The 15,052-nt window shown below is 38.1% G+C and overlaps 1 protein-coding gene across 1 annotated transcript in view; it reads right to left on the bottom strand.

The window, feature by feature from the left end:
- Positions 1 to 15,052, bottom strand: part of OTOGL (otogelin like) — a 98,315-nt gene that overhangs the window by 66,381 nt on the left and 16,882 nt on the right. Inside the window, exons 12-22 of the mRNA XM_087764422.1 lie at positions 13,209 to 13,315; positions 12,391 to 12,516; positions 11,362 to 11,470; positions 11,063 to 11,109; positions 9,456 to 9,601; positions 7,758 to 7,881; positions 5,914 to 6,091; positions 4,839 to 4,963; positions 2,820 to 3,029; positions 1,872 to 2,037; positions 679 to 753 (exon numbers count right to left, since the gene is read on the bottom strand). Coding sequence (XP_087620548.1) covers positions 679 to 753; positions 1,872 to 2,037; positions 2,820 to 3,029; positions 4,839 to 4,963; positions 5,914 to 6,091; positions 7,758 to 7,881; positions 9,456 to 9,601; positions 11,063 to 11,109; positions 11,362 to 11,470; positions 12,391 to 12,516; positions 13,209 to 13,315 — 1,413 coding nt within the window. The remainder of the gene's footprint in view (positions 1 to 678; positions 754 to 1,871; positions 2,038 to 2,819; positions 3,030 to 4,838; positions 4,964 to 5,913; positions 6,092 to 7,757; positions 7,882 to 9,455; positions 9,602 to 11,062; positions 11,110 to 11,361; positions 11,471 to 12,390; positions 12,517 to 13,208; positions 13,316 to 15,052) is intronic.

The following is a 15,052-nucleotide window of genomic DNA, read 5'->3' as shown; positions in this document are numbered from 1 at the left end:
TATTTTTTTTCCTTAAAAAAAATTGTGAAAAAAACAAAGCATTGCAGAGGCATAGCAATGGCAGAAAAATGAAGCCCCTACTCTCACCTCTTGAACTACATAATTACCAAGCTTCAGTTATAATGACTGTAATACCGAACACCTCAGCAAGAATCAACCTTGACACTCAAGCCACAGACATGATTTTAAATCAGCAGGTTGACAGCATTTCTTGTAAAATGAACAAGTTTTACCAGGAAACCTGGGAGGTTTCCCGACTTGTTTCAGTGAGGTCAGGATTCCATCATGAATTAATAATACAAAATGAAACAAATATAGCTCCCTGCAAGCCTTTGTTTGAAAGACTTTCCAAAATAGAATCACATTGTTTATTCTTCCGAAACCAGCCTCATATTGCTATATCATAATGCCCCCAGGCCTAAAAGCAGGACTGCAACCTCTATATGTGTGTTTTGAGATACTCTTTAGTCCCTGGCTTACAGAATTTTCCAAGTATCCTGTTGTTAAAATAAGCATGTATGTAATCCAATTTATATTAGGCTCCCTTTTACTCAGTGTGTAACAAAAATAAAATCTTGATCCAGGAGTCCTTCATTCTATGTGAAAAAATTCCAAGGCTCTCGAGTAGCATCCAAACTGTGATACATGAAAGATAAAACTCTTGGTGCTCAAACCTACCAGGAGCCTGTTGGCGTAGGGAGGATTTCTCCAGGCTGGAGGGCTTTGCCCTTGTAATGACAATGACAGGCAGATCTGTTAAAAGAATATTTATGCATGTAGATACAAAAGCAAGATGAAATGGGATTTAAGGGCAATCCATTTATCAAACTATTATGATAAGCAGGCCTTATAATTCATTAACTCAATCTTTATATTTACAATATACTTCTAAAGGCAAAAACTGAAGGATGACACTCTGACTGTATTGAAGTCAGTGACAAAACTCCTACTGCCTTCAACAAAGCCAGTATTTTCCTCAATCTCCATATTATTTATTTGCTGTTTCTGTGCATTAGTCTTATAGAAAGGAGCTTTTCTTCCCTGTTATGGGAGTAGTATGGCAGCGTGTAGTTCCCACTCAAAGTACTGTCAAAATCATCGGACAGAGGAATTATCATAGCAAAATCCATTAGCTCTGTCTGTGATAAGAGCCAGGTGGGATAGAACTTGCAACAGAATTCCCTAGAAAGCACATAAAAATATGGGAATACCAAGTTATCTCACACTCTTTAATAGTTTGAAACAGTCTTTATCCCTACAGTATGAACTTTACTGATCTTTCGAAAACATATGTCGCAATGAACAGCAATAACTCTGTATAATCTTGAAATTTATATAAATACTCATTCCGGTCTTTAATTCAGTACCTGAACTCAGTAACTCCCCATGGTCGTAAGCTGTAAAATTCTGGTATACAATGTACAAAAACTGTTTCCTTTCATTCACCATTTCCTCCCATTTAACTGAAGGGGTTTGCATTATGAGACAGAAAAAGAGACACTCTTAACCACTCTCTCCATACTATCCCTGACTTTATAGGTTGCTACTACGTAGATTCCTTCTCATTTTTTCTTAAGTGTTAAAAACAAGGTTTTCATGTGAAAATCCTTTCCCACTAATTAAAAACATTTCATCACCCTTCTCTAAGGCAGAGTGACATATCTTCTCTGAAGTGCAGTAGATGGCTGTACACACAGTAGGCGATGAGGCCCCGCGATTGATTAGTACAAAAGAATATGAAATCTTCACATATTGCTTGCTATCCTGTTTAGGCAGCTACATCTTGAGGGAAACAGCAGAAAAACTACTTCAAATCTTGCTGGAAAGAGGAAAATGTGCCTACACATATATTCTATTTTCTTATGACTTACATTGATACACAAAAGTTGACCGACTCTTCAAAATATTTCCCATCAGGACAATTACATCCTTCTGCACAGTCATCACCACAGATTTTTGCCATAGAAAGTGAAGCACAGGAGTGTTTACAAAAAGAAGAGCACTGACGATAAAGCATACCACTGTGACACATCACAGCTGGAGGAGAGAGAGGGAGAGGAAAGGAAGAGCAACATACTCTTAAAATGTGAAAAACAGAAAACAAAGCAGTATATCATGGGAGTGCAAAACAGCAAAGCAAAATGGTCTTTTGCTACACTTGGGTGAGTTAAAATGCATGAGAAAAATATGCTCTTTTACTGATTTCTTAAGTTAGAAATGTTTAGATTCAGGTGGGTTTATGTTAGACATTTCCTTGGCTGGAATTGTCTATTTTGTAAGCAGTAGGTGTCTATTCTTTATACATGTTAAGTGTGTGTATGTGTGGTGGGTGTGTCTATCTAGTTACTCAGGGTTCCAAGGGAGGAAGAATGGTCCAGTTAAGGTTGAGGCATTACTCTATGGTTTAGAAATGCCTTGTTTTAAATCATTGCTGTATCCTACTTGGGAAATCACTGCCCACCCTGCCCTGCCCACCCTGGGGAGCTCCTGACGTCCTGGCTTGCCTTCCCTTAGGGAACAGCCCTGCTTCTTTCCACTCCCTGACTACTTTCGCCTAACGGGGGCTTCTATGTGACTTAGGGGTTTAAAGCCAGAAATTTAAATTCTCTCTGTAGCCAATGGAAAGGGACAGGCACCCCCTGTGAGGCAGCTCAGGGTCCCCGACTCAGATGCTTAACATAAAGGCTATTAGCATTCTCCCCTGAGTATGTGATTAGCCCATGGCACAATTCTAGTTTCCCTGTATTTTGTGGAGAGAATTATATTTGTAGAATTTTACAGATTTCTAAAAGATACTCCATTCTGCAACCATTACTCACCACAGTAAGAAATATGAGATCTGAAGTCAACAGTGACCCCATGCTTGCCACAAACGTAAGCATAGTGTGCCAAAGCATTACACAAACAGCTGCTTCCGCATTTGCACGCGTCAAAGCGGCATAGCTGGTAGTATAATCCTGGACTGATGTAGGCATGGCAGGGAGCAAAAACTTCTTGATTGATGATATCACAGTGAGATGCATACCCAGCTAAGAGAAGGTGACATTGTTTTAGCCAGATCCATTTTAATATAACAGTTAGTCAAATGAATAGCACAGAATATAAAAACCAAACATAGCCAGTTGTGCAACAAAAACTTGTATACAATCTCTTTCTGCAAATTTCTATAGTTTAAAACTGATATTGTAAGCAACTCCCTCAACAATAAACTCCACTTAAGATAAAAATAACTATATAAAACCAGTTATGCCTTCCTCTAGTAGTGCAGGAAACTTAAATGGTAAAATAATATATTTCAAAAGAGTCCTCCAAAGCTTGGAATATGTTTTTCCTACTTGATGTTTCATTTAGCTTTGCAGTCAGCAATGGCCGTATACTTCTTAGCATGTGGACTCAGGAAGCATCATAAACTGGAGCTCAAGGGTATGCAAGTCCCAAGCTGGCCATATACCTTCTAGCGCCAACAGACCCTCCTCCTACCACTGAAGCATACTACCAGCACAAGTGGTGGAACATCTCAGGAACACCATAGTGTGGATCACATTTAAGCCAATTTTGCTGCTAAAAGAGTATCCCTACCCTTCATCTTCCCTGTTTATTCCCACATACACACACTGACACAAGGATTTCTGGAGTTTCTCAATAAACTAGATTCAAGGACTGAACTTGACTTGGTTGAAAAGTAACCTGACAAAATAAGTAAACAAACAAACCATCATTTCTTTTTCAGTTTCATCAGATTAAGATCATCACAGAACTGGAAAAAATGCTTGTGCTGGCTCAGCACAGGTGGTAGTGTGTGACAGGATGATTTACCCAGGGACTGCTTTTTTCAGTGATGATTACAGGATCACAGGAAAATTCAGGCTCAGAGGGACCTCAGAAGGTCATGCAGTCCACCCTCCTGCTCTCAGCAGCTTACATTTATGTCAAACTCCACCTTCGCTGAGGAAGCACAGAACTGAAGGTGAGGCATGAAGTATCTTAGAGAGAGAGAGCTAACTTGGCTGAGATGTACTGCTTTAGAAGACAGCAAATGCTGAAGGCATAAAAAGTCTTAGAATGCCCCAGATTCTTAAAGGTTTATGGTTATTCTAGGCTTGCTCCCACAGGCTCTAAATATGGCCAAATCCCACATCCTTAGTGAGATCTTATGTCTGAAACATTAAAAACATTAGACTAAATTCTGTCAGAATTGTCAACTACTGTCTGCCCATTGTCTTCATTAATTGAAAAGAACAGCAACGTGGAAAGGAGACAATGAAAGTCCAACGCAAAACATAGGCATGTCAGCCAGCCAAAACTAAAACTTTACTCAGGAATTTGAACAAATCCACAGATCTCAGATTGTTTGCATCACTTTGTGTCAGAAAGCATAGATGAAGGATAAGGAAACTTTTAATGCAACAAGCATGGAGAAGCCAGAGACAGGACTTTTGATCTGAACACTGTCTTGGCAAGACACTGACTCCCGTACTTTCTTTGTCAATCTACAAACATGCATCACATCATTCCTCTTGACTCGCGTAATTTACAGGACTACAGACGGTGTTCTGCCTAGCACTTTGCATGTATATTAGACAGCAGAATTTAGGTCTCATAGCCAGTACACCCAGCATTAAATGATCAACTAGCTTGTGTTTATGAAGGATTTATTTAATTTTACATGCTAAATGTACGGAAAGAATGGTCTTTGCCAAAAAAGAAAAAGGAAAGAAAGAGTGCACATCTAAAATTGAAGTTAAGATACAAGTAAGTGAACTCATTCACAGAGAAAACAAAAAATGTCCCATAATAATAAGATACAGCTAATTCTAGACTCCCATGTGAAAACATACCATTTTGCTGATGAACATTGCAGGGATCAACCACAGGAATATTGATAGGCACAGAACAAGCTGAGGAAACTTTCCATGCATTGGCATGAAGTTGTGGGGTCCCTTCTATCATCCCTGCTGGAGAACTGAAAAGGAAAAGATCAACACTGCAAGCATCCTGCTGACCTTATGAACTACATAGGTGAGGACGCAAGCACATCAAAAAGCCTTAGATGCATAGTCACACTGAACATTCAACGTGTCAAAAGAATTTTCATCTGTGAGGTATAAAAAAAGAGAGGGCTTGTGAAGCTTTTTCCTCAATATTTTAGTCATGCAAAAATATTCTTACACTCAAAGTCTGACCTCACTTACACTTAATTCAAGTACTCTGAAATCAGTTGGAGGAGGCGTTAATGAGAGGAGAATTTGGCCTTTATTCGAGTACATACATTCAGTGAAATGTCAAAAATTTGACCTGTTAGCTAATGTCAGTGTTCTAGAAGGGGGCTGTTTGCATTTTGATGCTGTTTTTCACCAAGTATTTCAAAAGCATTTATCATTGCTAGAAAAGTTTTGTGATATTATAGCTTGAGGAACTTTGGAGGAAATGAAGTAAAAGAATAACGAAAGTGTGCCATTCTAATTAAACTATTCCTGTGGTTCAGAATTACATCTTTTTCCATTAAAACTTGATGTAGGCAAAAAAAATCAACTGGTAGTAAGTGTTAATCAGTTGAGGATGATATTAGTATTATTATCCATTCTTTTTGTCAGTGCTCATGTATTTCCTCTGATGATAAGGGAGCAGCAAGGAAGAAAAAAAAGTGCATTCAAGCAATATCATCATCCAATAACTTCTATAAATAATATGGTATTTTTCTAGAATTACTTAGCTAAACATCTTAGAATGACTTTGCTAAATTTATGAGTTTCATATTTTAAAAAGTGACTAACATTTTCATTAAGAGATTTTATATTGGTTAGTTTAATAACGTATCAGCATGTTAATGAAATGAAATAATCAAGTGATTGCATTCAACAAAACTTTTCACTTGTTATTAAACACAAGCTAAATGTACAATATGCGACTTACAGAAAATCATCTCTTAAATTCCCATTGTACGTTCCACATAGTCCTAATGTTCTTTTCTTCCAGCCAACATCGACTTGAACATAGATCCTCTCTCCATCTTTAGCAAACAGTATCTTCAAACCAAAACTAGTTTTCAGTTGAACGAAGAAAGAAGATATATTCTGAATTTCAATAGCCCCTGCACATAGCAAAAGAAAAAGAAAAACAAAGTTACTGAAATCCAACTTCCAGGTTGTATTGGTTTACCCCTTATACAAAATAAATTTTGAAAATGCAGAAATAAAATGAGAAACTATGCACAACCTCACCTGCAGCCAAATAACCTCACCCATTCTCCATCCTTATGAGACTACATATCTTTTTCATTAGCAACACAAATCAGGAATTGCAGCTACTGTCGACAGTAAAAAATCTCTCACCTTTCTGTACCTGTGAGTTACCCAGAAACCACTCTTACATTTCATTTTTTTTAGAAAGCAATGCAACAGCATGCCTCTGGCAATGAGAAGACAAGACAAGAAACCGCTTGTTTCTTAGTCTCCAGGGATGTTATAAGATTAATTAACAGATGTCTATAAAGTGTATTGCAATCTTTTGATTGCAATCCCTTAGAAGGGTCTCTCTTACTACTATTGATATGACATCAGTATAGCTCCTTCCTTGGACTGTATGTGAACTAAGGCCCTATCAAATTCCCAGCTTTCCTTCCCAGGAAATCCATTATGCGAGGAAATGGAAATTTCACAGTCACAGCATTCATTTGCTACACATTGTTGGGCTACTTGCAGCTGCAGGCTTAAAGCAGATCTACCTTCACAGGCAGCCTCTACGCATGCACACACACACACTTAGGTGCATAAACTGAGAAGAGGCAGATAAAATGCTTATTTGAGCTTGAAGATGTTCTTAGCTGATAAGACTTACTAGATACACCCAATTATCAAGAATGTGACACCAAAGTATTTGTCATCATAGATTATATTTGTCACAGACTATGGAAAGAGACAAGAAAATTAATAAGGACTGGTTCAAAAGACATAAAATGAAATTATCAATGAAATTTTGAAGCAGAACTGTCAACATAACTGAAAGTATAACTGAGCTATGGAACTCATTGCCATTAGAAGTTGTGAATGCCAAAAGCAGAACTGTGACTGGACAAATTCAATGAGGAAAAGACATAGCTGTAACCACCAGCACAGAACTCTCTAACCTCTGTTTTGCTGGAGGCTGGGAAAGGAAAGGGGAACTCCCACTTTATTCTTCCAGAAAGAGGGCAAAAATCCAGTAAGAATTTACTACTGATCACTGTAAGATATGAAATTTAGCAATATCATTTCTGCCTTCAGTGCTTAATTTTATAACATCCTTTTAAGGCTGATTTATTTTACTATCCTTTCCAAAAAAATCACAACATAAGTCAGCACTGAAAGCAACGTAGATCCTGTAGAGTACATGGATTCTATTCCATGCCATTTATTCCAAAAGGCTTTAATCAAGCTAGGCCTTAACATCAGCATCAAGATGATTTCCAGCCTCTCTTCACCTCCTTTCTTTTTCTTACCTGCTCCCCCTAAACACAAACAAAATGAGTGGAATTTCTAGGTACTCTGCAGGATAAGAAATGCAAAGAAATGAGGGCATAATGAAGGACTCTCTTTCACAGGCTGAAAAAATACGTTGCTAGAACCATTACTAAGGTTATAAGAAGTAAGTGATCATACATTTCATAAGTTCTGTTTGAAGAAATTCCTTTTTCATAGACAGATATTATTAAAAAGCTCTGGAGCATATAAAAGAAAGAATGTGAACCCTGGTAAAATTCTACTCCATGCACTTCTTACCATTAAGGTTAAAAACGTGGTTAGGGCCAGTTTGGACTTGACCATATCTCGTGAGAGTTACTTGTTTGCTCGCATCATCTTCAAGAACTAGTGTTATAGACTCAATGCAGGCGTGGTCAAAGTTCTAAGTAGAAACAAGTTTCACCATCCAAAACAGGCAAAGACATTAATATTACCATAGAAAGCAAAACCAAACAAGCAGAGGAAAAAACAGTTGTGTAGAAAGGAAATACCAGAACTGTCATCAGGTAAATCAGTTGTAAACTATCACTCAAAGCATTAAACAGAGCACCCAAAATTGTGTGTAGAACATAATAAAACATTGCATATGCACTTAAGAGCAAGGAGAATGCATTTTAGCTATTATGGCAGGCTAGTAGCAAGTGGACAGAGGTCCCCAAGTACTGATACTGGGTTCAAAAGGCCATACTTGCATGGCCAGCCTGGGTACTCCTCATTGCTGGGTTAACCAGTGTTTGAGGAAGAGTCTGACCCCATATATATCAAGCTGGTGCAACCAGAGCCCAAATGCATCAATGCAGGAAAAAGAAACTGTCGCGCACATGAAGGTGCTTCTTGCCTTGAAATGTAGTCATGATCTCTGACTGCAGACCAAAAGGATAAAATCTCTCCAGAATTATACTACAATACTTTATAAATATCTGACTATCAAAAAATGGTGACTTATAAACTAATCACACCCATCATTTTAGAGTGCTATCCAGGCAGAATTTATGAACCTAAGTACAGGACAAAAGGTGACACATAACCAGCTTAAACCAAGCATCTTATGCTCCCCGGGGCCTCTATGTTTTCACCCAGAAACTTTCCAAGGTGCCTAGAGTTGTGCTAAGGGTCATTTCCAGTAGCATCCTTGTCTCTCAGTGGCTACCTAACCAACCATTTCATGCTTGAGATCACTTGAAATGCAGAAACAGGAGTAACACTTATGCAGGAGAAGGAGGTGCTTACAAAAAAAACAGAAGCACCACCTCATAGTCTAGCTTTTGAAGGGACACGAGAGGCAGTCCCATGATAGGGCAGCTTCAGTGCATCACTCTCTGCTGATGAGTTCAGGCACCCCAGCCTCAGCACACGGGCAGCTGTGAATCACAGTCTGAGAGCCCCTTATCCTGAGAGCCTAGGTGACTAACATCATTAAATCCAGTCTCATAGATAAGTACTTTTTATAAGCACCTCTATTCATAAAGCCTGTTGTTGGATACTTGCCAAAATACTTTCAAACAAATATATGTGGTGGCTAGTCTCTTCAATAGTTTTCTAAAAGGTGTTGTTCCAACAAATTAAATATGCTATAATATATGAAATAAAAATCTAAAGCTACCAAAAAAAAAAATCTCTTGCATAACTAGGAGTGTATTAAACCTGTTCAGTGCTGCCAGAAAGTTTTTCTAAAGCCTAAGACATCTGTTTGTCCCATAACCAAAGATGTATATCCTTGTTTAATGTGCATAAATGAATAACTCTTTAGACTTTAACCCCCTAAAGATGCAATTGATTTTACAAAGGGCAATACAACATGTAGCAATACAACTGCTTACAAAAAAGCTGCAAAATGGTTTCAATTTATATTTTTTATTAAACATAACCCAGTATTTTACAGTAGAACCTATACAAGATTGCCTGAAATATGAATGGACACGTTTGTTTCGAATGTTCAACAAAAATGTGACTTACCTGTCCACAGGGTGCTTTCTGTAAAGTGATTGTGAATTTGTTTTTCCCAGTGCCTTTTACCAAAATGTACTGGCAAATCCCAAGAAAGGTAAAATGACGTCCATCAAATGTTGTGAAATGAGAACTACCTGTGATGGAGCACTCAGCTTGAGAGAAAAAGGATAAACAAGAATGTTCACTTGAATAAGAATGTATCATTATTCTGTAAATGATGGAAGAGAGATAAATAAGAAACTTTCTCCTTATTTCTAAGCAATAATCCAGGCTAACTTTAATCTATCCAGCTATTACGGCATTTGGAAATAAAATGTTATATACACCTATTTCCATCAGATACCATCTCATATTGCACACACCGATGTGCAGCGTCTTTTGGTCCTAACTAGATGAGATGCCTTTGAGTCACGAGTTCTCTAAAATACAAAAGAGTTTTCTCTTTATTACAACTCTGAAGTTTTCTTCCTCATCATCTTTTGGCATGACTGAGTGTGAAAGAGGACAAGCTTCTTTCTTCTTCCTTGTAGGTACTATGGCACTGCTTGTTATTGCAGGTATGAAGAGGCTGCAGGTGTCTGTCTTCAGGGTGCCTCTATATTCTATATAATATATAATATATAATATATAATTTATAATTATATATTTCTATATAGAAAATATTCTTTATTTTTCAGTTCAGATCAGGAGTGCACTGTTGAAGCAAGTCTCCAGCACATCCCCACTTACTGCACTTTCATTCACACTATGGGGCAGCGTCAGAGCACAGGAACTAGATTCATTTTGGCTGCAATGACTGCAGGAGGTGCTCTGCGGGAGCACATCTAACTTGCTCCCGCTACTAACAGGCACTGAGTCGCTAGGAGCAGACTAGAGTAGTCATAATTAACCTCCCACATGCACACACAACGCACACAAGACGAATGGAGTGGTTCTCAGTGTCAGCTGTTTAACACTACAGATCCACCCTGTCAAGCCTTGCTTAGTAACTGTTAAGCCTTTTTTGTTACCTCATTTAGAGGGGGCTCCTTAATTTGTAAAAAATTTTCTCCTTCACAGGTTTCATAGCATAATCTTGTCTAAGATACAGAACTGTCAAGGGAGTTTCACTACCTGACTACTGCATGTTCCTCTGAGTAACTCATTACAGAGACATGCAATCTTTAAAGATAAGGAGCATTATCCAAACATAAATTGCTGTTACAAGGGAGAAAATACAGCACATTGAGCATCAGAGTGATGTTTTTCTTATTATTTGCATTACAATTGTACCTAGAGGTGAGGAGATCCTTGTACCTTGCCTAGGTATTGCACAGGCAGTAGAAATAAGCCGCTTGCCCCAAAGAACATAGAGTGTGAACAGGAGATAGCAAACAAGAGGTGGATGTAATACACTGAGTTACAGAAGCAAATGGGAAAGGTAAGATGAGTATGGTCAGGCAGTTAACAGCTTCACCCCAGCTGGCCCACTGCTACTCTCAACATCCATCTGCTTAATCTTTCTTCTTAAATTAGCATCCCAAGCCCTTGGATCATATTTGGTTCTGTTCTCTTCTGAAAAGTTTATCCCTTATGTTCATTGAGGAGGGAAAAGAATAATGAAATACAGATACCTGGGCAATCATGATCAGTGCAGTTCCAAATGCCACCAACACAAATACTAAAAAGAACAATCACAAAACACAGAAATTCAGTGTTCTGATCTTCAGCAAAAAGAGCAGCTTTGAGATAATTAATGTCTTGAATTCACCCTTTCCATAGAATAGCCTGCATATTTTAGTGATACCCAGAGCCCAGACTGTAAAACATAGATACTAACTATTCTTTAAAATGTAAGTGTGACTATGATATTAAACTAACTATGGGCAGCAGTCACAGAGAGAGGAAACACAGATGTGTGGCTTTCACATACCAGTTGCTACATTCTTGTTCAATTTTTGAGCCTACAGGGAATGCAGTTCCATGATAAATACAAGGACAATTCGACAGAGAGATACAAGTTCCATTTTCCATAATGAGACCTATTGGGAAGGAAGTTAATAAATGGGATAAAAAACAAATTAATGAACTCCGGATCACTGCTCGTCCCTCATCTGACTCAAACATTCAAATCTGCCAGAAGGTGATCTCACCAGTCAACTGGGGACCAGCAAAACGAGTCACCCAGTGAGTGCAGAGAGGTCAGAGTGATGAACAGCGAAGCTCTTTCAAAGCAGTTGTCACTCTGAATAGTTGCTTTATGAAAAATGTCTGCCTCTAAGCCTGTAAAACTGTACAGACTCAAAAATGAAAAGATTCTGAGATCACATAATCTTTAGTCCTTCTAGAACAGGACTGTTCATAGTCCAGTCCCTAATTTTTGTTGAGTATAGGTGTCAGGAAGTGTGTTTTCTTGTATAGAGCATAAGACACATTCTGTTTAAACAAAACCTCAATAGATTTTGGAATAATTCAAGTAAAGTGGATTAAATCTATGCAATATCTTATTGTAGCAAGCATTAGTGATGGCTCCAGATTTTAACTGATATTTCATTCTGAGCCATCTTTGTATTCTAGAGAAATGTTTAGAACACAACAAAAGGAAGAATCACAGTGAGAATAACAACAGCTAGAGCAGAATCAGACTAGATATAAGGAAGAAATTTTTCACAATGAGGATGGTGAAACACTGGAACGGGTTGCCCAGAGAGGTGGTAGGTGCCCCATCCTTGGAAACATTCAAGGACAGGCTGGATGAGGCTCTGAGCAACCTGATCTAGTTGTAGATGTCCCTGCCAGTTGCAGGGGGGATGGACCAGATGACCCTTAAAGGTCCCTTCCATCCCAAAGCATTCTATGATTCTATATTCATATTATCAGGCTTTAACTTTAAGCAGACTTTATTTTAATGTTGGATATTAGCTTTACACATATTTTTTCACATAAAATTGACAGTACTTACCATCTGGACAGTAACAACCATCTAAGCAGTGTAGGTTGCTGCCAAGACAATCTTTTTCAAATGTGCAGGTTGGTGGACAGCAACTGATACAGTCACGGTGTACAAAGCTGTCTTCACACTTCTCAGCTAGAAAAAATACATGGTACATTGAACATTAGTGCCATTTCTCTTTCCATACTGGAGAACCCCCCTCTCTCAAATAAACAGTTGTGCAGCATTTCTGGTATAGGTAATTATTCAGATCAGGTACGATGGATTGTTTGGAAAGGTTTTAACTGATGAACTGTGGTGGATCTCTCATCAGTATTTAAGTCTTTACCAAATACTTACATCACCCTCCAAAAGTTATAGTTTCTGTGACAGAGAAACATGTGCTCATACCTCAGCTAGTTCAGTCTTGTGCATGAGACTGAACTGCAATTGATGGGTGGTGGTAATAACTAGAAGCAGCTGGATTAACTGTATTAATTCTGTTATAGGGCCAGTAGAGGCTGAAAGGCCATCTAGGAAGAGAGGCAACATCAGATCTCCACAGACGTTTGTTCTTTGTCCTAGAATATGATCAGCACACATAATGTTTCAAGTAATCTGCAGAAATGTGAATTTTGTATGGATCTAGATCAGATCACAATGGAATGAAAATATTCCTCTAGCAAGTCATTAACTTCATTGTTTGCCAGCAATAGTGAAGCTGGCTGATCTACTTCAGTATCAGGTTTGAGTCCTACAGTGACAAATGTTGTCAAGATGGAATTATTTGAAATGAATACATGGGTTACCTCAAAGATCACATAGTATGCTTTATTAAAGAGTCTTACTACAGGCAGGAAAGTCATCCCTCCAGTCCCGCACTGGGGACCCAGCATGAGAGCATGCTCTAGCGTACTCTGTCACCGCCCTGCAGTATGTTTCATCGTCATCCACTCTGAAATGACAAAACAAGAGAGTAATCAAGGAACTCAAATCCCATCTACAAATCTCTTCCACAGGACACTGCACAGGATACTTCACACATAGCTGACACCACTCAGTCATAACAGCACGCAGTGAAAATACTATGAAAAGGAACAAGCTATACTGAAAACACTGTTGTGTTTTTATCATTTGATAATGATAAAAACACAAAAAGTTATTTCATTTTAATACTACCACAATGAACAAAACCACTAATTTATTTCAAAAAAGATAAATGCTGCTTATGGTGAAAGAGAAACATGACCTTGTCTTGAAGACAATGGACAACTCAACAGTCTCAAGATCCATGTCTGAGGCCCTCTCCCTCCTGCATGACGTGGAAACTCTGACCTAAACCGATAAAAAACATTCTGGTCCAAGTAATAAGTTCAAGTTTCCAATTGCCTGACAATCCTTGAACTTAGGCAAGAAGAACCCTGTTGGTGGACTCCTGACCTTGTGCTGAAGTGCTTGACACCAGAAGCATTATCCAATGGATACTGTAGACAGGCTAAGGGATTTACAGCATGACTTTGGGCAAAGACTTAGTCTATACAGTAGAAGCTGTACAGTGCGCTTTTGCCAGGATCAAGTAAAGAAATGTTCATCAGTGTTCAGGAAAACTCAAATTTTATTCAGAAGTCAGTCACATAAGGTGAGATACCACCAACCTTTTGTTACTGTGAAAGTTCAGCAACTCCCATCACTCACTGTGGAGGACTTGATGCCAAAATGAACTAGTCATAACACGACATTTCTATTATAAGCATGACTGTGACAGATCAGCTGAGTTTGTCTTTCACCACGCAAGATCATGCTTCCTGAAAATTAATTGTCTTAAGAATATATTATATTGTGTTCGTATTCTGCTTTCAACACATCTGTTATCAAATCAAACACCACTATGGTCTTTGTTACAGTGATCAGAGTCTCTCCAGCTTTCCTTATCTAATCCAATTAAATGGGTCTTAATAGAAAGAATACTTGGCATATACTATGGCCCCACAGAAAGCTTCATAGACTGACACTAAACCACAAGAAGAGAGGTCTCTTTTATAAACAAAATAAGCCTAAATTAATGAGGTTCTGAGACACAGAAGGTTCCTTCAAAGTTTTTAACATTCACGTAATTCACATCAATACGTATGCATGTTGACAAAAATCGAATCCACCTTAATGCCATGGCACTGATTCAGTATCACATTCGAAAATTTGTTTTACATTATACTTCTTTTGCTAAGAAAAAGTCACAATAAACTCCTGAGTTACAATTAGACCATACAGAGGCAACTCATCTCTTCTCCGAGCAAAATCAATGTACAGATCATAAACTTCAGGAAGCACACTTGGGAGATTTGCCTACAAACACAAATTCTTCCATCCTGAATTTATGGTAAAGCAGAAAACTAAAAATTCATCAAAAATGAACTAACAAGTTGTAATGGATTATACTGAGTAATTCTTACTTTTAGTCTTGTGATCCTTTTGTATGTTTTTGATTAAATTGATGATACTCTGAGAAGGCCATAATAGTATCTGGTGAAAATTCTACTATTTATAACAATTACTTCTTAATTTAAAAACCCTACTAAAAAGGAAGTGGTACACTGCTCAGTTATCTATTCAATTACACTCTGGAGCACCAGTTTAACTTGAATGACAAGAACTAAACAGGAATCTGGAGAGCTAAGGGAAAAATACCAGGTTG

Source organism: Nipponia nippon, unplaced genomic scaffold (assembly GCF_047370975.1).
Source record: "Nipponia nippon isolate SJK-2023a ecotype South Korea unplaced genomic scaffold, ASM4737097v1 scaffold_3, whole genome shotgun sequence".
In the NCBI taxonomy this organism is placed as follows: Eukaryota; Metazoa; Chordata; class Aves; order Pelecaniformes; family Threskiornithidae; genus Nipponia; species Nipponia nippon.
Note: the sequence above shows the minus strand (reverse complement) of the source record. Positions and strands in the feature narration are given on the sequence as shown.